Source organism: Gymnoscopelus microlampas, assembly GCF_963454915.1.
Source record: "Gymnoscopelus microlampas genome assembly, chromosome: 1".
NCBI classification, from domain to species: Eukaryota; Metazoa; Chordata; class Actinopteri; order Myctophiformes; family Myctophidae; genus Gymnoscopelus; species Gymnoscopelus microlampas.
In genome coordinates this window covers 10,013,746-10,036,510 of record NC_139962.1, presented here as the reverse complement: position 1 = coordinate 10,036,510, position 22,765 = coordinate 10,013,746, and the positions used below count along the sequence as shown (strand labels likewise).

The window sequence follows — 22,765 nt, the reverse complement described above, 5'->3', positions numbered from 1 at the left end:
GAATTGGAGATCGTATACTTTTGAATAGCCGAAGTATATAAAATAGGTTTAATGTGGTTAAACTGTTCCTCATTTTGCTGGGGACCCCCTGGAACCCCCTTAAGGACCCCCAGGGGTCCACCGACCCAACATTGAGAACCACTGATTTACAGTAGTCGATCACACAACCTATTCACTTGTTGCTTCCTTTAATTGAACTATCTAATATTGTACTTTTAATTGTAAATACTATCAAGGTTCTCATCATCTTCAAGTACGAGCACGGCCCTTTACTTGCCAATAATAGCCTAATTAGATTGATTCATTTCTTTAATGTCTGGGAGAAAATAAGTAGGCCTATCTATCAGACTGGCAGACAAGGTCGTCGGCCCTTTATGCAATCATAAAGTTCAATTATGAAGTTAATTGTTTTCATATTCAAAACCAAGACAGGGCCTATATCATTATTAGGGCCTACATATGTATGGCTATTGGCTACCAGGCTGCTGCTCCACATACGTCCAATTGAGGCCATTTCATGAATTTATCGGTGTACAACTCCGCCGCCAGGCCAATCATATGTTCCCCCGGGCCATTCCCATGCATATAAGGCAAGGCTGACTGACTGAGATGTCCCGTAGTGACATGGGGGTCTGGTTTTGTCTAAAGATGGTCTGGTGGCGGGTTGGGTTGTAGTAGTAGGGGGGTCCGGAGGCTGAATGCAGCCGGGCAGGGGCAGGGCAGGCGGGCATGGAGGGGAGCTCAACGGGATTCAGAGCTGGGTGTCGGGTGTCCAGTACTCTACTGAGCCCGGCCGGTTCTAAAGTAGACCTAGCATGTTGCTGCCGAGGCACATTCCTGGCAAGTCGAGCTTCAACTGTTGGGGGGCTCGACGGGTCGCCTTTCACAGCCTCTCCCACCCACCCCGGAGAGAGAAGGCGGCCAGCAGCTGATGGAGGAAAGGGGCGGGGGTCTTCTTCAGACCCTCTCAGACCCCTCAGCCGGGTGCATGTGGGCCAGAGAGGCCACCCATTCATTCACATCCCCATGGCTGTCAACCTCTCCTGACATTTCCCTAAGATCTCCTTTTGTCTGGGTTGAGTCAGGATGGAAATGTAGGCCTATAGGCCTATCACTATGACAATTTGGCTTAAAAGCCCCAGTCACTCATATTTCCTGGCCTATATAGGTGATGATAAATGTTTCAAATTGATATTGGCATTGGAATTATTCCCCCAGAGACATTCAATGTCTCTCCTCAGCTCATACCTGTCATGATGACATGGTTTGTTGTCGGCTAATGTCTATATTTGACTGTCACTTCAGGTGACATTTAGACCGTTATGCTGCTATGCTAAGGATGGCCACTGAGGGTCACCTTTTGACCAAGAGACAATCTCTCAGTGATAACTCTTTCAGGTTTAAGCATATGAGCTTATGATGTTTCCCCCGAGTCTATTATAAAGACAAGACCAGGATGGAAAAATACCAAATAATGGACTTTAATAAATTATTAATAGTCATGTATATACACTTACATTCACATGTGTTGGGCTACATGTCGATGTTATTGAACTTTTTTTATTAAATTTTTTGTGGTTGGATGCATGGTTCAAGGTTGGTATTCACAGCTTGTTCTCAAGTGCAACACAGACAACATGGCAGCAATAAAATAAATTATGCAAAAATTGCAAAATGTCCATTGACAAGCAAGTTGTTGCTGTGCCACAGCAAGGGTCGTCCTCCATAAAAGAATCTCCAGGATAGCTGGGTAGATGGGATTTGGAGATGAGGGAAAGGTGAAGGTGAAGTGGTATTTAGAAGCACTTCCTGTGGACAATGCTGGGGCCTGCCTCATCGTATTCCTGCTTGCTGATCCACATCTGCTGGAAGGTGGACAGGGAAGCCAGGATGGAGCCACCGATCCAGACAGAGTACTTCCTCTCAGGGGGAGCAATGATCTAGAGAGGAGGAGGAGGAGGAGGAGGACATGGATCAGTGGGGTGGTTCATACAGCAAAACACCTGGGTATCCATCAGCTTCCATAATGGCACAGCATGAGAGTATATCTGTCTATGACAGTATAATAGTACAGTGGTTCTCAAATATGTTCATGTCAAGGACCCCGAAAACTGATTTGCATTTGGCTATGGACCCCCAATTTGAAAATTATTTGTGCGAGGGGATAAGAGAACATTTGTCCAAAAAAAATGTTTTCGAAAAAAGCTGATCTACAAGCCCATCAGCTATTTTTGAATAGCTGAAAAATAAAATAGGGCTTAACTGTTCCTCATTTAGCTTAGGAGCCCCCCCCAAGGACCCCAGGGGGTCCCCAAACCCCACTTTGAGAACCAGTGATCTAGAGTTTCAAAATGTTATGATATGTTTTGCATAAAGTTAATAATTATCCTATTATTATTATTGTTGTTGTTATTATTATTGTTATTATTTAGTTGATCCACTTGATTCCTGTATTTCTTCTATGACCACTCATTGCCTATCATTATGAGAAGCCTCTTGATGGTTGTATATTTACCTTGATCTTCATGGTGGATGGGGCCAGGGCAGTGATTTCCTTCTGCATCCTGTCAGCGATACCAGGGTACATGGTGGTACCACCGGAAAGCACATTGTTGGCGTACAAGTCCTTGCGGATGTCAATGTCGCACTTCATGATGCTGTTGTAGGCAGTCTCATGAATACCAGCAGACTCCATACCTGGTCAGGTGAGAAGATCAAGAGATCATTGAGTAAAGCAAAGCAAAGCATTCATTCATTATGTTTCCATTTCAGAAATAATGTGTCATGTTTTGGGTAAATAGCTTTGTTGTCTTTTTTTTTCTCGTACCAATGAAGGAAGGCTGGAAGAGGGTCTCGGGGCAACGGAATCTCTCGTTTCCGATGGTGATGACCTGACCGTCGGGAAGCTCGTAGCTCTTCTCCAGAGAGCTGGAGGAGGCAGCGGTGGCCATCTCGTTCTCGAAGTCCAGAGCCACATAGCACAACTTCTCCTTGATGTCGCGCACGATCTCACGCTCAGCTGTTTGGAGACAAGTTAGCGTTCAAGTTAGACAAGTTCAGCAGCGACTGCGAAGCCAAGCCTGATTTAACCCTGATTGCCAACAAAAAAAAGAACATCAGAGCTACAAGCTTGACACCGCGACACCTTAACGTGATGGAATATAAAGTGGAGCTCTGAAACAAATAGTATTTTCATGAATAGCTACACCTGCTTAAAAAGTTGATTAGGCTAATTAATTAGGCCTACACTTAAATTATGAATGAAATTAGGCCATAATACAGAATCAGTAATCAAAGCAGGGTGTATAGCCTATCTATCTTGGACCATATTGTGGTTAAATCTTAAATAATAATAAAGGTGACAAATAGTGTGTCTATGTTGTTATAGATCAATAGCCTAAACTACTAATTATATTACTTAATTAATAGTAATAATCAATAAGTGTGTGCCAAAAAACTGTGTTGCAGAGTTGTAGGCTAGTTGATGCCAGTGTATTTATTATTTATTCAGTTACCCAGTTATCTATTATTATTGTTGTTGTTGTTGTTGCTGTTATTATTATTGTAATTATTATTATTATTATTGTTATTATTCCCGTACCGGTGGTGACGAAAGAGTAGCCACGCTCTGTGAGGATCTTCATCAGGTAATCGGTCAAGTCGCGACCAGCCAGATCCAGACGCATGATGGCATGGGGAAGAGCATAACCCTCATAAACTGGGACGTTGTGGGTCACACCATCACCAGCATCCAGCACAATACCTGAGAGAGAGGAAACAAGGCAAGGATGGAGTTATATCAGCGGCCCGGCGTCACTCAGATCTGTGCGTAAAAGTTGTGCGTAAAATACATGTGTGATGATGATGCATCGCAGCGCTTATCTAATTGATTAAACCAATTAGCTTCTGTGATGGCACGGATGATGAAAGTAGATCAGTGCTCTAGTAACACCGGCTCAATACTAGTTTTGTTCTTTCATCTGTATATTTGTCTGTCTGTCATTAAATGTTGCCATGAATTGAGTACAAAGGACCCCAATGGAAACAGGCCATAGGCTTTCTTGCAGGGTTTAACATCCTCTTAGCAGACCCTGTATTGACTTGTACTAATCTGTGCTTGTTTTTTTGTTGCAAAATGCTAATAAAGTATTCAATCAAAAGTATATTCAATCAAAAACATTTGCCAACTAAATCTGCTGACTATGTGTGAGTTGTAGCCCTTGTGTTTTTTATGTGATTATGTCTTAAGTTTAAGTCCTCTGTGGGGAAGTTGTGTCTGTTTGTTTTGTCAGTATATTCTATTGTGGGTTTCTATCGGGTGTTGTTGTTGTTGTTGTTGTTGTTGTTGTGTTGTGTTGTTGTGTTGTTGTTGTGTTGTTGTGTTGTGGTTGTTGTGTGTCAGTTTCTCACCGGTGGTACGACCGGAAGCGTACAGGGACAGGACAGCCTGGATGGCCACATACATGGCTGGGACGTTGAAGGTCTCAAACATGATCTGGGTCATCTTCTCCCTGTTGGCCTTGGGGTTCAGTGGGGCTTCAGTGAGCAGGGTAGGGTGCTCCTCGGGTGCCACTCTCAGCTCGTTGTAGAAGGTGTGATGCCAGATCTTCTCCATATCATCCCAGTTGGTGATGATGCCGTGCTCGATGGGGTACTTCAGAGTCAGGATACCTCTCTTGCTCTGGGCCTCGTCTCCTACATAGGAGTCCTTCTGACCCATACCGACCATGACACCCTGGAAGAGAGAGAAGAGAGAGAGAGGTGGTCAGTCGAGGTATGTCCAACAATCGGTGGTGGAAAAAGTACTCACATCTTTTATTTAAGTGAAAGTATCAACACTGCAATGTAAAACTACTCTGTTACAAGTAAATGTCCAGAATTCAAAATGTACTCGCGTAAAAGTACAAAAGTATTGGTATCAAAATGTACTTAAAGTACCATAAGTAGAAAGTAGCTACTCAATGTGCGGAATGTCCCATTTCACAGGTTTTCAAATGTAGCCTATAAATTGTATAATGATGTAGTGGAGTATAGGTAAAAGTACTGAACATTAGAAACACTCCAGTAAAGTAAAAAATACCTCAACATTGTACTTAAGTACAATACTTGAGTAAATGTACTTAGCTACTTTACACCACTGCCAACAATCCAAAGCGCGCAGATAAAAGTGACCTTGTAGCCGAGCTTAAAGTCTTTACCCTCGCGTTGTTTGGTTGCGTAATGTTGCCAAATACGCGCATGTATGTATCTATGTCATTTATATATGTCAGAAAGGACACGGACATGCTTGGCATGTCATGAAGGCATCTAGGAGGAGAAGCTAAAAATGGTGCGGCTGCCAACGTCTTACATAAAGATCGTGACACAGGAGGGAGTCAAAGGGCCGTATATTACAGACCAAAGCATACTGACAGTCAGACTGTAAAGTCCTGGGTGTTACTTTACCTCCGAGAGAGTAGCGATTTAACCAAATGGACCCGTAAGAGAGCTCAAAGTTAAATTAAGACTACAAGGAGAGCTATTACTGTGTAATAGCTGTGTAATGTCTCCTTGTGGAATAAGATACAGGAGGCCTGCATACTAGTGTGTAAGACATTCTAACAATAAACTGCATAGTTTCCAGATAACTGTCAGTCCACTAAAAATAGTCACTTTGCAACAAACAATTTTGGTCAAACGAATATTAGTTTGAATTGAAGTTTAACATTCAATATCGAGTATGCTATATTATCTAAAATATGGTTCCAGTTATAGGTTTATTTATCTTTGGAGGAAGCAGTTATTCTTTCCTAAAGATGTCCTCTATGTAATGTATGTATAGCAGGCTATATCGGTGTTTCTTTTCATCCTTTGGTTTATACCTGATGACGGGGGCGTCCAACGATGGAAGGGAAGACGGCCCTGGGGGCATCGTCTCCGGCGAAGCCAGCCTTCACAAGGCCGGAGCCGTTGTCGCACACAAGGGCGGTAGTCTCATCGTCGTCACACATGATGGCTTCTATGGGTGGAGAAGAGGTGAAACAAACAATGAGATCAGCTGTCACCTGCTGTCAGCGCTGCATGCGTAATGGTGACATAAAGTGACACTCAAGAATGATGATGATGATGATACCTCTACTTGCCCTGCTGTTTGTTCTTCTAGCCTTTACTCTGACTTTACACCTGTCTTAAATACACTCGCGTTTGCTTTTAGCTGTTGAGTAGTTAACATCAAATTAATCTCAGCCTTGTCTAGGTTTGTTTGGGTGAATGTACCACTGACAACATGCCGTTACGCATGGCAGTGGCCAGTCACACATCGCCTGGCCTACAACACAAATCACTCAACATGGAATAATGGGCATTCAATTCGTTTTCCTTTGACAATCTATTATAAGTGTAATAACATGTTAACGAACCCATAAAGGCTACTTTATCACCTGGATCTGATCTGCCGAAGTTTAGGCCTACTGCTTAAATTATTCTAATGCACTCGAAATGCCAATTAAGTGGTGATTGCATTGCTATATTTATATGACTATTTAATAACAATAATAATATTACAATATTATTATGTAATAGTAAACAAGTGGTTCTCTCTATCTTCTCTATTAGTAAGAATATTAAGTCTGCTCTTTATAGGTAAAGTTATTCTCTCTCTATTATAAAGAATATTAAGTCTGCTCTTTGTTATTATCTTTATATTAGAAATAATGTTAAGTCTGCTCTTTAGGTAAAGTTATTCTCTCTCTATTAGAAAGAATATTAAGTCTGCTCTTTGTTATTATCTTTATATTAGAAATAATATTAAGTCTGCTCTTTAGGTAAAGTTATTCTCTATTAGAAAGAACATTAAGGCTGCTCTTTAAGTAAAAGCTATTCTCTCTATAAATACTATTAAGGCTGCTCTTTAGGTAAATTATTCTCTCTCTATTAGAAAGAATGTTAAGGCTGCTCTTTAGGTAAATTATTCTCTCTCTATTAGAAAGAATGTTAAGGCTGCTCTTTAGGTAAAATTATTTGGCTGAGGGCGCATGGCGTCTCCCAGCATCAGCATCTACTATATCCAAACTACACTGTCAGACCCATGAGAGCACTGTAAACTCCTGAGTGTCAATTTAACTCTGATGAGAGTTGTACAAATGGAACCACGTGTGTCCATTTGTACACTCAGAGAGTGTACAAATGGACCAAAATGGACCCGTGGAGCCACATGTACCCAAAAAACCCATGTGGAACTCAGATGGTGCGCAAATGTAACCAAATGGACACATTTTGGTTACATTTGTGCACACTCAAGAGTTAAATGAACACTCAGCATTTCACAGTATATCCTCCATAAAGAGTTCCCGGTGTTATTCCCAGTGGTAACTGGTCCCAGATCAACTCTTATCGGGCTAACTTCAGACTTCAGACTCCGCTAGAAGTCTTCAGTGTTGGCTCCATAGTCTATGCCATGGGTCTCCTGCATAGCTTCAGAGAAAAGCTTGCCTGGTCCTGGTCCTATCTGCTCCTATTAGCTGTGTAGGTCCCTGGATCCTGTTTAGCTTGTCTCTGGTGGTTGTCTCTGGTGGTCTCAGTCTTACCTTAGGGGGTTGGTTGTTGCTCGAGGAGAGGAGAAAAGACCCAAGGTATGCTGCTGCTTGATTCTTGAACCAGCTACGTTCTTCAGTAATCCTGCTCTGGCTTATATACCCGACCTCCACCATTCACTGGCCCTCATCCCGGCCCTCAAGCCATATTAGGCCGTTGACAGGTCTGGGGGCGACATCTGGGGGGCGGGGGGAGACGGAAGAGGGTCTTAGACACAGAGGGGACGCTGCGCGCTCCCGAGACCCCACCGGCTTTCCAGGAGGGAGAGACGAGCGCGCGCCATATATGGAACTGTCGCTTTGACCTCCCTCTCCATGTGTGTGTGCGTACTGTGTTGGTGTCCCCCCTCCCTCTCCTGCACCTCGTCGGGGTGGTGTTCCCCCCTCGAGGGCCGTATATGGAGCTTTGTACCGAGGAGAGACAGATAGAGGGGGTAGATTTGGTGCTTAACGGGCCCACATCGAGGCTCAAACCCGGGAGAATATGCTGCCCTCATCGCTTCCATGCAGGGCAAGCCGGCCAGCCTGGCCTGGACGTCACTGATTGACGTGTTGGTCTGTGCGTAAAGTGTTTTATTGGTGAAGACAGAAAGTAACAGGCAGGCAGTGGTGGAAAAAAGTACGCACATTTTTTATTTAAGTAAAAGTATCAATACTCCAATGTAAAAAAAATACTCTGTTACAAGTAAAAGTCCGGAATAAAAAATGTACTTGAGTAAAAGTACAAAAGTATTGGTATCAAAATGTAGGCCTACTTATAGTACCAAAAGAAGAAATTACTCATTGTGCAGAATGTCACATATCAAGTTTTCAAATGTATACAAATCTTTTGAAAATAGCAGATCTGCAAGCTAACAATGCATGCATTGTGAACTTGTAGATTGGCTATTTTCAAATGGCCAAAATATATATAGGGCTGAAGTGAGTAATGTATGTTATGTAATAATAATAAAAATCTGCAAAGTAACTAGTAACTAAAGTTATCAAACAATTGTAGTGGAGTAAAAGTATAATATTTGCCTCTGAGATGTAGTGGAGTAGAAGTAAAAGTACTGAAAATTGGAAATCTCCAGTAAAGTAAAAATACTTCAAAACTGTACTCACGTACAGTAAATGTACTTAGTTACTTTACACCACTGCAGGCAGGTTCACAAATACCCAGGAAGTGAAATGTAATTTCAGAAACACATTTTTGTGCACATGATTATGAAAGCAAATTTATTTTAAAAAATAACCAAAAATGTTAATATCACGTGATTTAATTACATTCACAAGGCTGACATTAATGGCACGTATAAAGCCATGAAAGAAAGCAGTGATACAAGACTATTGTAACATTTTAATATTGCAATATTGGACCCAAAATGTATTACAATGCCATTCCTTACAATTTTGCCAAAGGCTTGCAAAAATATATTTGACCACGGGCATTTTGTAGGGTGGAAGGTCTTTTTTTAATTAACTAATCAATGCCATTGTTTATTATGCAACCATTACAAATCCATTCAGAGCTAATCCTGGTATTCTGGCATTTTTATTCCCAATGCATTTATTGCAGAAAGTGACATTGACTGAAGTGCAAAATTCGGATCATAGTAAACGTGTCGTGTATGAGTATGATTACGAATAAGGTGGGAAAATAATCATTAAAAGAAACATGGCCAACTACTGAAACTGTATCTGTGAGGCAGACAGATTAAATTTAACTGGAGTGGTGGATGGGAGTGTGTGTGTGTGTGTGTGTGTGTGTGTGTGTGTGTGTGTGTGTGTGTGTGTGTGTGTGTGTGTGTGTGTGTGTGTGTGTGTGTGTGTGTGTGTGTGTGTGTGTGTGTGTGTGTGTGTGTGTGTGTGTGTGTGTGTTTGTGTGTGTGTGTGCATGAGAGAGAGAGAGAGAGAGAGAGAGAGAGAGAGAGAGAGGCAGACAGGCAGAGACAAAGACGAAAATACAGCATGTCTAACAGCATATGTTTGTGGGAGTGTGTGTGTGTGTGTGTGTGTGTGTGTGTGTGTGTGTGTGTGTGTGTGTGTGTGTGTGTGTGTGTGTGTGTGTGTGTGTGTGTGTGTGTGTGTGTGTGTGTGTGTGTAGGTGTGTGTTGGTTCCTAACTTGGGGTGTGAGGGGCGAGAGGGGCGAGAGGGGCGAGGGAGGTGCAAGGCAGCTCAGAATAAACTCCAAGGAAGTGACGATGACACATGTTCACAGAGAGAGAGAGAGAGAGAGAGGAGAGGGAGGGACTGACTGAGGAAGAGAGACAGAGGTGTTGAACCAGTGACATATGGGGTAATAGTGACACAACATGCAAATTCATGTTTTCTATAGAAGCAAAACAAGAGTGAGAGAGACAGCTGATGAATATCTGTCAAAGTGTGATTATTAGCAACTCTCAACAGCAAAAGTTACTTGAATCCCAGCGTTCCAATTCATGGGGTTCAGCAAAAAGAATTGCTGATCTATAAGCTTGTAGATTGGCCCTTTTCGGGAAAGAGATTCTGCAATGTAGAAATACTCTGTTACAAGTAAAAGTCCGGAATTCAAAATGTACTTGAGTAAAAGTACAGAAGTATTGGCATCAAAATGTACTTAAAATACCAAAAGTAAAAGTACTCATTATGCAGAATGTCCCATTTCAAGTTTTCAAATTTATTAAAATCTTTTGAAAATAGCAGATCCACAAGCTCACAATGCAACACATTGTGAGCTTGTAGATCGGTTATTTTGGCCGATAGGGCTGAAGTGGTTAATGTATTTTTTGTAATAATAATCAAAATCTATTAAAGTAACATACTCGAGTAACTTACTCAAGTTTTCAAATAATTGTGTTCTGGAGTAAAAGTACATGCAATATTTGCCTCTGAGATGTAGTGGAGTAGAAGTAAAAGTACTTGAAATTGGAAATACTAAAGTAAAGTACTCAAAATTGTACTACAGTAGCCTACTTGAGTACATGTACTTAGTTACTTTCCACCACTGCTAATATACAGCCCATGGGGGGTCTCCTGTCAAGTGGCTAGAGTTGTCATGACACCATGTTTAATTCCATGTTTACAATCTGATCAGGATTTTGCGGTGACAATGATTTGGCTAAAGACAGGATATGAGATAAACATGAAAGAAATCGAGACAATATGTACTAGAAAGCAAGAAAAAAGCTGAGAAAATGTGTGCAAAAAAACTAAACAAAACAATAATTATTTGATATAAAATGAATGAAAAATATACTGTATTCAGAACTGTATAGGGGAAATCAGCCATTTACTGTACATGGCACACACTCAGTGAAATCCTGTCAATGTATCTGTTAAATTAAAGTTATGCATGTATGTGTGGTCTTAGATAGATAGATAGATAGATAGATAGATAGATAGATAGATAGATAGATAGATAGATAGATAGAATGATACTTTATTAATCCGAGAGGGGAAATTCAGATATCCCATAGCTCATACAGGCATACAGCAAGGTTAGTTAAAAACAGATCACAAAAAGAGGGGGGCACAGATTAAAACTGAGAGAAGACAAATATAGAAAATACATTATGAATAAGCATAAAAAGCATTAAAAAGGTGTCACTGGGATTATGGGAATAATAATAGTCCTTTGTCATTGCACATAGACGGGTTTCCGAGCGACGTCATCACAGAGCAGAATGCGCAATCTGCGCATGCCTGGGGGTGGAAGGCGCGTTCGAAAATACAGCCCTGAGCGGCAGTGAGCGCACTGGCCAATACAAACTAATAGGCGAGTGTGCTCCGGTGCTCCGGTGCGTAATTTCCAAACGCACCCATAGGCTTCCCCCCGCAGCTGCGCGGTCATATTCCTCTCAATGTTTACTAACAGGAAACCTGTCTATGGACCCATAAATAACCAAAACTAAGACCACTAGTCCAGTTCATAGGCCCAGCGGCTGGTCATGGAGTTAAAGAGCCTATACTTACTGTTAAGGAGGTTTCACACATGCAGGAGGAGAGAAATGAAGATGTTCAATATGCTACAGGACCCACGTTCTTTTTATATTGTAATATAGAGAATCAGTCAGGATTCAATTACTGTAGTGTTGAAGGAGGGTATAGGGTAGGGTAGGGTAGGTTAGGCAATGGTAGGGTAGGGTTTTAAGGGATTTAAGTCCTTAAACATCAAATCATATGTTATATAAATTCAATGGAAGTGCACCTCTGTAGATATTTATAGGAGCCATTTGCCACAGTTTGTTGTTTGGATGAAATTCGTAGAAGAACCATGTGTGACATTAACAGTCTCTAATCAACTGGGTGCCTGCATGGTGACTCAGCCAGTTAGTGCACTTTGAACCCGAGTTCGAATCCGACTCCCGCCAACGTCTCCCTTCTCTTCTCTCTGACCTCTGTTTCCTTGTATCTCTAACAAAGCAAAATCGCCATAAAAAATGTTCTCAGAGTAAAAAGAGAACATGTTTATGTTTGTGTTTTAGTTTCGGCCTTTTTATGTTTCTTCGATGGTTGGATGTTTTATGTTGCACTGCAAGTGGCTGAGGGGTGTCGTGGAATTCTGGATCAATCAGCAATCGATGAGGCACATAGGAGTCCAGACAATATTCTAGATGGTGATGATTAATACTTTATGTACATGATATCATGGGGGGAGAAATACAATAACACTCATGTCAGTGGTACGGTGTTCTGCCAACAGCATAGGGCAGAGATCATAGTTATACTAGCTGCTTCAAGGACAAACTGAACCATAACAAGATAGGCTGTACCAAACAATAGCTATTACCACTAAGGTAAAATATAAAGGTTAGATATAAGCAGCCATATGATTTCTTCCACAGAGGGAACGGTATTTCATATTCTTTATGTGTATGTGCATGGAGGTAAATTGACAAATGAAGTGATTCTGATTCTGAAGACACACAAAATGTGTCAGCCAGCTTAACCCATCTAGGGTCATGGGGACTCCGCAACTCCGTAAGAGGAGGTGGGACAGGGGACACACTGTAAGAAGGGGGTGGGTGGGTGGTGGGGGCACTCGCACTACGCACTCCGTAAGGGGTGGGGGGGGGGGGTGGGGGGCACTGGCACTCTGTAAGGAGTCTGGGTGGGGGGTGTGGGACACTCCGTAAGAGGAGGTGGGACGGGGGACACACTGTAAGAAGGTGGGGGGCACCGGCACGCCGTAAGAGGGGGGGGGTGCACTCCGTAAGAGGAGTAGAGAGAAATTGAGAAGGGTTTGAAAGAGAGAGAGAGAGAGAGAGAGAGTAAATGTGGGGGTAAGGAGTAGAGCGAGATAGAGAATGTGTGTGTGTGTGTGTGTGTGTGTGTGTGTGTGTGTGTGTGTGTGTGTGTGTGTGTGTGTGTGTGTGTGTGTGTGTGTGTGTGTGTGTGTGTGTGTGTGTGTGTGTGTGTGTGTGTGTGTGTGTGTGTGTGTGTGTGTGAGAAAGGGAGTGTGGGGGGTGCCAGAGTGGTAAGCTACTTTTAAGCACTTGTTGTTAGTCGCTGCAGAGCAGAGAAGAGTCCGTCTGCACAACGCCTAAAATGTAAATGAATGAGGGTCGGCAGGCAGTTGTTGAGGAGAGAGGAGGGCAGGGTAGGGGGGAGGTGAGAGGAGGTCAGAGGGGCTAACGTGGGTGGGTGTGGTGGTGGAGGGGGGGGGGTTTGAAGCAGGTGTAGTAAGTTGTAAGAAGACTCACATTCGAGCCAGCTGGAAGTAGAGACAGACTGACGGACGGCACCAACGCTTTCTCAAAGGAGTGTTTGTCCACCTGGCTACACTTTTTAGTTTTTATTTTTAGATGTTTTTTTTTGAAGAAAAGGGGAAACTGTTTTGTCCTGTAGTCACGGTTGACTGCAGCCAGGTGCGGTGGTCTCAAAAACATGGAGGAAAACTGGCAGAAAAAGACTCGCTCGCTGCATACAAATTAAGGAAAACTCCTTCGACAGAGACTTAAGAAAATATATTATTTTAAATGCTCATAATGTGCTCTGTGCTCATAGTGAGGGGTGAATTTAAAAAAAGCATGCATTCATTTAAATTCACCCCTCTCTATGAGCACAGAGCACATTATGAGCATTTAAAGATAAAGAAATTATATTTTCTTAAGTCTGTCTAAAGAGTTGTCCTTAATTTCTATGCAGCGAGTGAGTCTTTTTCTGCCAGTTTTCCTAGATGTTTTTTTTTTAGAATGTTTGAACCATTGCAGAGCTGCAGAAGTGTGGAGAGAGAGTGGGACATGGCAGGGTAGATGTTTTTCTTAATCAAACTAAGTAAGTAAGTATAGGTCTGAATGGTTTATTGTCAGTATCAATCGAGCAACGAGGCCGTCTATCCTCTGTTTTTTGTTACGATGCATTAGACCCCTGGCAGATGGATTGCTGAGGTGGAGCGCCACACCTACCATCAGCTCTCCGTACTTACTGAACGTTGTATACTGATTCGCTGAGTTGGCGGTGCATGCCCGGGATCGAACCCATGCAGGACCTGCAGCCCTACCGGTAGTACCGATTGAGCAGGCCGGGCACAGCTGACAGCTCTTAATTCATTCCCAGGGGCAGCTGGAGACTTAAAGGAGAGTGGGAAGTAGCCTACACCTTCCTGGGGAGTTTAAATGGTCTTCTGTCTGATCTTCTGGTGAAAATAACAGGACAGGTTCTTACACACCAGGAGCTTTTTTTAGATGAATTTGCCTGAAAATATGTCTTTTTTTCATTTTGAGTCATTTTGTGTCCACACAGAACGTGAATATTGCACGGTGATAAAGTGACATAATAATAATAATAATACAAAATCGGGCACATTTTTCACTGCAAATAAAAGCATCAACCTGTATAAATGAGGCATCAACATTATGTTGAACAGTTTGATGCGAATTATTCACTGACAAGTTTTCTGATTGATCGTCACACTCCAGCGTATAAAGGCACTCTTTATGTGGTCGAAATGCTAATGTTTTAGTACAGAACATACAGTTATTTTCATCTCGATGTGATTCTTGTAGGACTATATTGTACCATTAGAAGACTTGATAAACAGTCTTTTCTGTGTCTCTGAAACGCTGCTGAAGTTGTGCTGAAAGGTTTACAACAACGGTGATGTTATTGGAGTCAAATCTGTGAGTGTTAAAACTACAATCCTTACTACTTCCTGATTCTTAGCGGTTATACCATCAGTGGAAGTGACATCATCCTTGTTCACCGTTTACAGCAACATAGCGATCACATCACTTATGAATATGATTCAGATTATGTAATGGCGGCCATGGACTGTGTGGCATGTGTGCCCCATGCCAATGCTTATGCCTGTGATATAATGCATGATGGGAAATGTGTAGGACAGGGGTGATGCAACTTTGATGATGGAGAGGGTCACTATATTTCCACACTCACTCCAGAGGGCCACATTGCATACACTGTACAGAAACCTCTTATCTCGGTATTTTAACTTTTTTTGTAAATTAATGCTGTATTTCGCCATTCTATGTCACACAAAAGTAGCAAAAATAGCCGACCGTCGCAGTGCGTTGAGCTTGTAGATCTGCTATTTTTGCTATTTTTAAATTGGAATCCTGAAGTTACATTTTTATTTGATTTCAAATGCATTTTATACATTGGACATAAAACAGACAATATCATTTTAATAGTATAGTCATTAAGCTACTGAAGTAATTAAAGTGGGTCTTGTTTGCATGTTTGGAATTGTAACAGCTGAAATCAATAATATATCAGTATTCCGATATTAACCTGCGGGGCGCATTAAGTGAAGGTGGGGGGCGCATGTGGCCCCCGGGCCGTCACTTGCCCATGTATGGTATAGGAGCAGAATGGCTGAAATAGACAGAAAGGGGAGTTCTCGGCTCTATAGACTATGATGATCATCAACAATTAACTGAAATTCACATCAGCAGTGTCAAAGTGTCTCCCTTTAATTCCCATTTCTGTTAAGTTTATGGTTAATGGACCCTTGTCACAGCAGACATGCCACTTTCAACCTGGCATCCCTATTTTAGGCATGTCATTACAGCCAAAAGGTTGTCCAAAAATAGTCCACATTTATAGAAATGTAAATGCAAAAATATAGCAAACATAGCGACACCAGTGTAGGAGGAAGGTCTGTAAAGGTCATGACATTAATTGTGTCTGGGTTTCCTTTAGGTGTTTCTGTGTGCCTACGTGATGAAGTGTACTGTAGAGAAGCTATCTATCTATCCATGCTGGAACACAGTAACACCTAAATGAAACTCGCCCTCAATTAATTATTAATGTTGTTATTACCTTCAGCTGTGATTACCCATCAGTGTCTGCTGTAAAAATGATGTATTTGCTACAGTATCAGCATATCACTGTGTGTTCACTTTTATAATGATGTAACTGAAGACACAGAGAGAGAGAGAGAGAGAGAGAGAGAGAGAGAGAGAGAGAGAGAGAGAGAGAGAGAGAGAGAGACACACACACGCACGCACGCACGCACGCACGCACGCACGCACGCACGCACGCACGCACACACACACACACACACACACACACACACACACACACACACACACACACACACACACACACACACACACACACACACACACACACACACACACACACACACACACACACACACACACAGAGAGAGAGAGAGAGACCTACCTTTACTTACATTTGAATAAATTGCTGCTGTTTGTCGCAAAGGTTTTATACCAAGTGAATTGATGAATTGAATACACAGGACCACAATGGAAACAAGCCCTTGGGGCTTTTTGTGTTAACCTTTTAGCATCATTGCATAATCGTACCATTTGTAAACTGTTAATAAAGTATTCAATCAATCAATCAAAATGCCAAAACACTGAAATACTGCTGTCAGCTGTTTCAAAAGTTTATCCCAAGCTAACCTTTCCTACTGTGTATGGATATATATATATATATATATATATATATATATATATATATATATATATATATATATATATATATATATATATATATATATATATATATATATATATATATATATATATATATATATATATATATATATATATATTTTTTTTTTTCTGATAGAAAATGCAAACATTTTAGATAGTCTTCCGTCTAAGTTGCAATGTAACACAGCTCTGTTTACACATTTATTTATTCCCATTTAATTGTACATACATTGATTCTCATGCCAATAAAGGCCCATTGAATTGAGAGAGACAGAAAGAGGGGGGAGGGGGTAAGGGGTGAGAAAAATCACAGCTATTATGACAGTTGATGGTAATCAATCAACATCTGTGCCCCCCCCCACTGGCAGCACCTGCTCACACCCACAGGCCCTCAGGGCCATTACACTACAAGCATTTACAAGTGTTGGGACTCGGAGTCCCTATTTTGGGCATGTCACCTGTCAGTGGGCATGGCCAACATTTTTTTTCAAAAGTTTTTTCAAAAATAGTGAAAGTCTCCAAAATGTTACTTTTCATGTGTCTTCGTAAATTAATGCCATACTTGATCATAAAACAGGGTCCCACAAAAGTATTTCAGATACTAGCAGATCTACAAGCTCAAAGAGCTTGTAGATCGGCTATTCTTTGCTATTTTTTAATTGAACCCTGAAAAGTAACAGCATTGGACATAATAGCTTTCCATCCGACAGCAACAAAATCTGCTTTTTTAAAGCTATTTTTGGTTAATGTACACATTACACCTAGTTGGGAACATTCTTTATGAATAAGTACCTGTTTTTCAGGGGTGGAATACCGAACTGGCCTACCGGGCCCAGCTAGGGCCCCAGGCCCAGGCCAAGGGGCCCAAGACCTCAGAGGGCACCTAAACCAGAGCCCCCCAATTGTGTGAATTGGGGGGCTTTTTCAAGTGCTCACAGGAGCCAATTTTCTTATTATCTGCCTTTTGTGTTTTGTCACAAATGAATGCCCTACTTGATCATACTACAGCGTCACACAAAAGCCTAAACAGTAGCAGATCTACAAGCTCAAAAGCTTTTGAGCTTGTAGATCTGCTACTTTTGCTGTTTTTGAATTTGAATCCTGAAAAGTAACTGTTTTGGACATGAGGTGTCCACCGGACAGAGAGGGCATGCTGTTTTTAAAAAAAAGGTTACATTAAAGGATATAGGGTACGTGTTATTTTTTCGTCAAAATATTTGCTTTTCTTTTGTTAAAAGCTTAATATATTCTGTTATTGTAAATTATTTGTATTAAAATACAGTATCTTGACATGCCTTGTCTGTTGCATCTTTTTTACATGGTATAATCTATCACTTATTTTACTGCACAGAATATTTGCTGGGTCCTATAGGTCAAAAGTACCCACACAGGTAGGTCAAAGGTCATGACCGGAACATGTTTGAGAACCCCGATCCTCAGTGGTGGCAAGTAACTATAGTACATTTACTCAAGTACTGTACTTAAGTACATATTTGAGGTATTCTTTTTTTTACTTTACTTGAGTATTTCCAATTTTAAATACTTTTACCTTTCAATCAAACATGTCAGAGTGCCAGTTCTGGTTTGCCGATTGTGGCTCTGGTGGCGGGCAGCCATGGTTCTGAAGAGATGACCTATATCTGGAGTCCTCTTCAGAACCTGGCTGCCTAGGTATCAAGTCCACACACTTTCGTCTGACTTGAAGGGTGACTAGTGACTAGTGACAGGGTTTGGAGTTAATCTTGGTGACACCTTCCTGAACACGCTCCATCTGATCTGACACAACCTGTGTCAGGTTCCCCATTACATGATGTCACCCTGGCCAGCCATACTAGTCTAGAGTCTAGAGAAGGGGTGGGAAACTTTGAGGATGGAGAGGGCCACTATATTTCCACACTCCCTCCAGAGGGCCACATTGCATACTGTCGGACAGACACCTCTTATCTCCATATGTTAACTTTTTTTTAGTAATTAATGCCCTACTTCGTCATTCTATGTCACACAAAAGTAGCACAAATATTTTTGCTATTGTTTTATTGCAATCCTGATTCTTTTTTTGTGTTGCTATTTTTTAATTGGAATTGCCAGAAACGGCAAGGTTCATTTCCCCTCTGCTCCACAAGGAGACACCACAATGGGATTCAGACTGGTACCTGTGGTGGTGACCTCACTTCCTCCCACTATAAAAGCAGGACTGGATTCACATTCTCCCCTTGTCCTTTGTTTCCTAACACATGCGGCCGGCCTGTGTGTTTGCCGTGTGCTGCCCATGTTCTGATGTTTGCCATGCGTCTGTTAAACCTGGTATAATGTAAGTTCCAGTGTTTTACTTCTAGTGATGTGGATTATATGATTATATTTAAGAATTGATGAACTTAAGTTATTATGGATATTTAGATGTTTAACATTATGAAGTAAATACTTGGCCAATTATTATTTTGATGATATACAATACCGTGACGTATAATATGATTTAAAGGCCATATTTATGTTTGATATTTTATCTGGCATGATATTATAATTTGTTTCTTTTGTCTTTGTTTAGAACCATGGCATCATCATGAAACCCAATGTCAACCCTATTCATCATTATCCGGCCAAAATAAACTGGACATTTGATTGCAACCTTTGTTTCCTGGTGGTTTGTGACTCCAGAATGAACTTTAAATCCTAACAGGAATCCTTAAAAGTATTTTTTTTTATTTAATTTCAAATGCATTTAGTTATACTTATGTTAACTTTATGATTAGTGACATGTCGTGACATGTAGTGAACGATCTGAGTTTTCCTTGTGATACCGATACATAATATCGGTGTGATACCGATACATAAGAACTTCTTCCACGTTAGTTCCATTGATCCAAGCCAGAACAGAATTGATTGATTGATCATTGGAAATGCTCATTACATTATACAAAATTATAGCTGAAAATAGCAGATCTACAAGCTGGGCTATTTTCGGCAAAGAGGTTTGGTGTAGAGGGATAAAGGAACCAAGTTCAGAGCCAAAGGTCAAGTTGTTAAAAGTGGTTAAATGTCTAAAATAAACAAAAAAAACATTATTCCATACAACACTGACAGTCAATGAAGCTATCTGGAATCTATGAAAAAGTTTGCAATACAATATGTAGTGGGGTTCCCTGCTTCATCTGTCTCTCAGCTAAGGGGTCTTTGGCCTAAAAAACGTTGCCCCCTGCTGTAGGTATTCAGTATGTAGACCCTCTTACTACACATTTTAAACATGGGTGTCCATATACCACATCTGACTTATATAAAGTGTAATGTGTTTTATTTGCTAATAATAATAATAATAATAGCGTACAGTAGATGTCTGTTTGTCTTTATTTGATTAATGAAGCTTAGGCCTCATTTAAATGTGGGCTCTAGTGGTCTTTCATGCAAAGTCTGAGGTAGTGGTGTCATCTACTGGTGAGTCTGACACACTGCATACAGTCCAGGTTTCATTCTGATAACTCCAGTCTACTCTAGTAGCAAACAGGGGAAAAACAGACAAAGATCATTCAAATATTCTGAGTCATTCCTCTGGAGTGTTGTCTGTCTGTAGCTGGGTCATCATGGCCGACGCTGAATGCTTGCACTTTGGGGAGCTGCACTCACAGCTGAAATATCTGCCTTTATCCTGCCAGTAGGCGTCGCCGTAGTCAAATCTGACACAGGATGATGAGAGGAAGAGGAATGATTAGATTACTAAACTATGCCAGCCTTCATTCAAACGTACCTTTTAATTAGGGCTGGGCCCATTATGGACAAAGTCAAATATCACAACATTTCTTTACCAAAGACCTCAATATCGATATTGTGACAATCACATTGTGATGATAAAATACAAAGTTTAATTCAATTTTCCAAAATGTTAAATAGCCAAAATAGTCGATCTACAAGCTCACACTGCGAACCTTATAAAATAGGGAATCAGTGATTAAAACCAGGGGGAAAACAACACTTATGCCATGCATAACAAGATATTAAGTTATCCAAAATCCCAGATAATGTCTCGCCTCATCTTCATCGTCACAATATCGATAGAATTCAATTAAAACCTGCACAAAAATACAGTACATGTACAGTTAGTTAATCATCATTGAAAGACTATTTTGGGCGTGCATGCATGCGTGAGTGCGCGTGTGTGTCTTAACCCATTCAAACCGGGAACGCGTAACCACTTTAACCCTTATTTTATACTTTGGCTATTCAAAAATAGCAGATCTACAAGCTCATGAGCTTGTAGATCTGCTATTTTAGCAAATCTTATTTTTTAAAGCGAACATTTGTTACTCAAATCTTTGCTTCTGGGGGTCCCTGGAACAACATATTTTGAGATGGAGGTCAGCGGCCAAATACATATCATTTTGGGGGCCCTTAATTGGCATAAAAAAAGTTTGAGAACCACTGATAGTAGCCTATAGCAACATAAGTTTTTTTTAGAAGACATTTGTAGAATCCCCAGAAGCAAAGATTTGAGTTACAAATGTTCGCTTGCACAAATTTTCACAATTTTATTTAAAAAATAGCAGATCTACAAGCTCGTAGCGCGGCACATTGTAGATCTGCTATTTTTTTTAATAGCCAAAGAAATCTATAAAATGACACAGATGCTTTCCTCTGTCTTAATCGGTAAAGAAAAAGACAGGAAAAACTAATCCCTAACGTACCCCAGTTCTTCCCCAGCCTTAACGTTGTTGCAGGTGAAGAAGGCGATGTGAGGGAAGCGCAGGTCCTGGTGGGAGGTGAACACTCTGCATGGAAACAGGTTGGCCTCACACATGTGGTTGAAGAAGCGGCTGATGTTGCCGTAGAAAAGGGAGTCGACGCAGTAAGACTCCTCCAGCTGAGAGAGAGAGAGAGAGAGAGGGGGAAGAAGCAGCGAGATCTAGTATGAGAGTGACGACACTATAGCATAGACTCCCATTGTAAGAATGGAATCAAAGAAAGTTTTGAAAGGAAAAGAGGTTCCGTCCGTCCGTTCTCTAGATGACACTAATGGGTGGCAAACCTCACACCGGAAGTTTGATGAAATACAAGTGGATGCACCAGCTCATGAACAAACATTATTTCTGAACGATTGCGATCTCTGTCTTATAATCGGTTCAGGAATATAAAAGAGGACACATCACAGGTTGTTTTCTAATCACTTGCTTTTCGATGTGCAAAGCACAGGCATCTAAACAGCGGCAGGTATCGTTTCTGTCTCTGGGATATCGCGAGATTGGGCTGTCAGACAGGAAATGGTGGACAGTCTCGCGATACTTTGGCCGTTCAGAAACATACTTTGTGCCCTTTAGATACCTCTATAGAATTATACGGTGTACACATCGAAAAGCAACACGGCAGAAAACAACCTGCGATATGTCTTCTTTTATATTCCTGAACCAATTATATGACTAGGGTCGCAATCGTTCAGAAATGATGTTTGTTCATGAGCTGGTCCAGCCGGCTCCATTCACTGCAATGTATTTCATCAAACTTCCGGTGCGAATTTTGCCACCCATGAGTGTCATGTCAATACATCTAGAGAACGGACGGACGGAACAAACTTTCCTTTCAAAACCTTCCTTGAATGGAATGCGGAAATGCTGTGTCTATCTCAATGAGGAAGTTCCAATGTTTGGAACTATACAGCCCATAGCGGCCCGCTTTGCGGCGAGATCAAAGCGTGACGGAACACTCTCTGTCTATGGGCCTGGGAAGAAGACGAAGGCTCTCTAAATGAAATAACCAGTGGTGGACAGCAGCAACCAAGCACATGTACTTGAATACTGTATAAGTACAAGTATATCGTTGCTGTCGAGGGAAGAAATCTCTTATCTCCACATTTTAACGTTTTTTCGTAAATTAACGTCCTACTTGATCATACTAGCTGCAGTGTCACACGAAAGCATCAACAGTAGCAGATCTACAAGCTCGAAACGCGGCTCGAAACTAACACTTTTTTGACATTCTGAGGTTTCCACCCGACAGAGATGATAGTATTGTACATTATTTGCCTCTGAGATGTAGCGGAGTAGAATTATCGAAAAATGGAAATCCTCAAGTAAAGTAAAAGTACCTTGAAATGGTACTGATGTACAGTACTTGAGTAAAAGTTAGTTACTTTACACCACTGCATTACCTGGTCTCTATGACAGTCCAAGCTGAGAATGTAGGTATCATCTTCCCTCATCAATGCCTCTGTCTCTGAGATGATCTCCCCCACATACCTATGCAAAGAAAAGATTATCAACAGGGCTTACAACTTCATACACAGTTGTTTTAAATGCTTCAAATTAGCTCTAAAACGTATTGAGGAA

At 41.2% G+C, this 22,765-nt stretch overlaps 3 protein-coding genes across 5 annotated transcripts in view; 1 reads left to right on the top strand and 2 right to left on the bottom strand.

Annotated features, from left to right (window-relative positions):
• rab4a (RAB4a, member RAS oncogene family) overlaps positions 1-22,765 on the top strand; it is a 305,717-nt gene that overhangs the window by 33,532 nt on the left and 249,420 nt on the right. The window lies entirely within an intron of this gene.
• Positions 1,460-7,655, bottom strand: LOC311060199 (actin, alpha skeletal muscle A). The gene is made up of 7 exons (XM_084078331.1): positions 7,566-7,655; positions 5,862-5,998; positions 4,411-4,735; positions 3,602-3,763; positions 2,828-3,019; positions 2,516-2,697; positions 1,460-1,940 (listed from the first exon to the last, which is right to left on the bottom strand). Exons 2-7 carry the CDS (start codon positions 5,988-5,990, stop codon positions 1,797-1,799), a joined length of 1,134 nt encoding a protein of 377 aa, XP_083934457.1. The 5' UTR covers positions 5,991-5,998; positions 7,566-7,655; the 3' UTR covers positions 1,460-1,796.
• Positions 19,844-22,765, bottom strand: part of LOC311046589 (histone-lysine N-methyltransferase EHMT2-like) — a 29,446-nt gene continuing 26,524 nt past the window's right edge. For all 3 annotated transcript variants that reach the window (XM_084058996.1, XM_084058997.1, XM_084058998.1), the window contains 3 exons: positions 22,588-22,675; positions 21,131-21,306; positions 19,844-20,125 (listed from right to left, as the gene is read on the bottom strand). In XM_084058996.1, coding sequence (XP_083915122.1) covers positions 19,993-20,125; positions 21,131-21,306; positions 22,588-22,675 — 397 coding nt within the window. In that variant the 3' untranslated portion in view covers positions 19,844-19,992. The remainder of the gene's footprint in view (positions 20,126-21,130; positions 21,307-22,587; positions 22,676-22,765) is intronic.

What these genes read in the sequence shown, in the direction of transcription:
- LOC311060199 (XM_084078331.1), bottom strand. Translation starts at nt 5,990, where the DNA reads ATGTGTGACGACGATGAGACTACCGCCCTTGTGTGCGACAACGGCTCC. An exon ending in TTGGACGCCCCCGTCATCAG is followed by an intron (nt 4,736 to 5,861) that starts GTATAAACCAAA and finishes TCTCTCTTCCAG; the next exon opens with GGTGTCATGGTCGGTATGGG. An exon ending in CTACTCTTTCGTCACCACCG is followed by an intron (nt 3,020 to 3,601) that starts GTACGGGAATAA and finishes GTCTCCAAACAG; the next exon opens with CTGAGCGTGAGATCGTGCGC.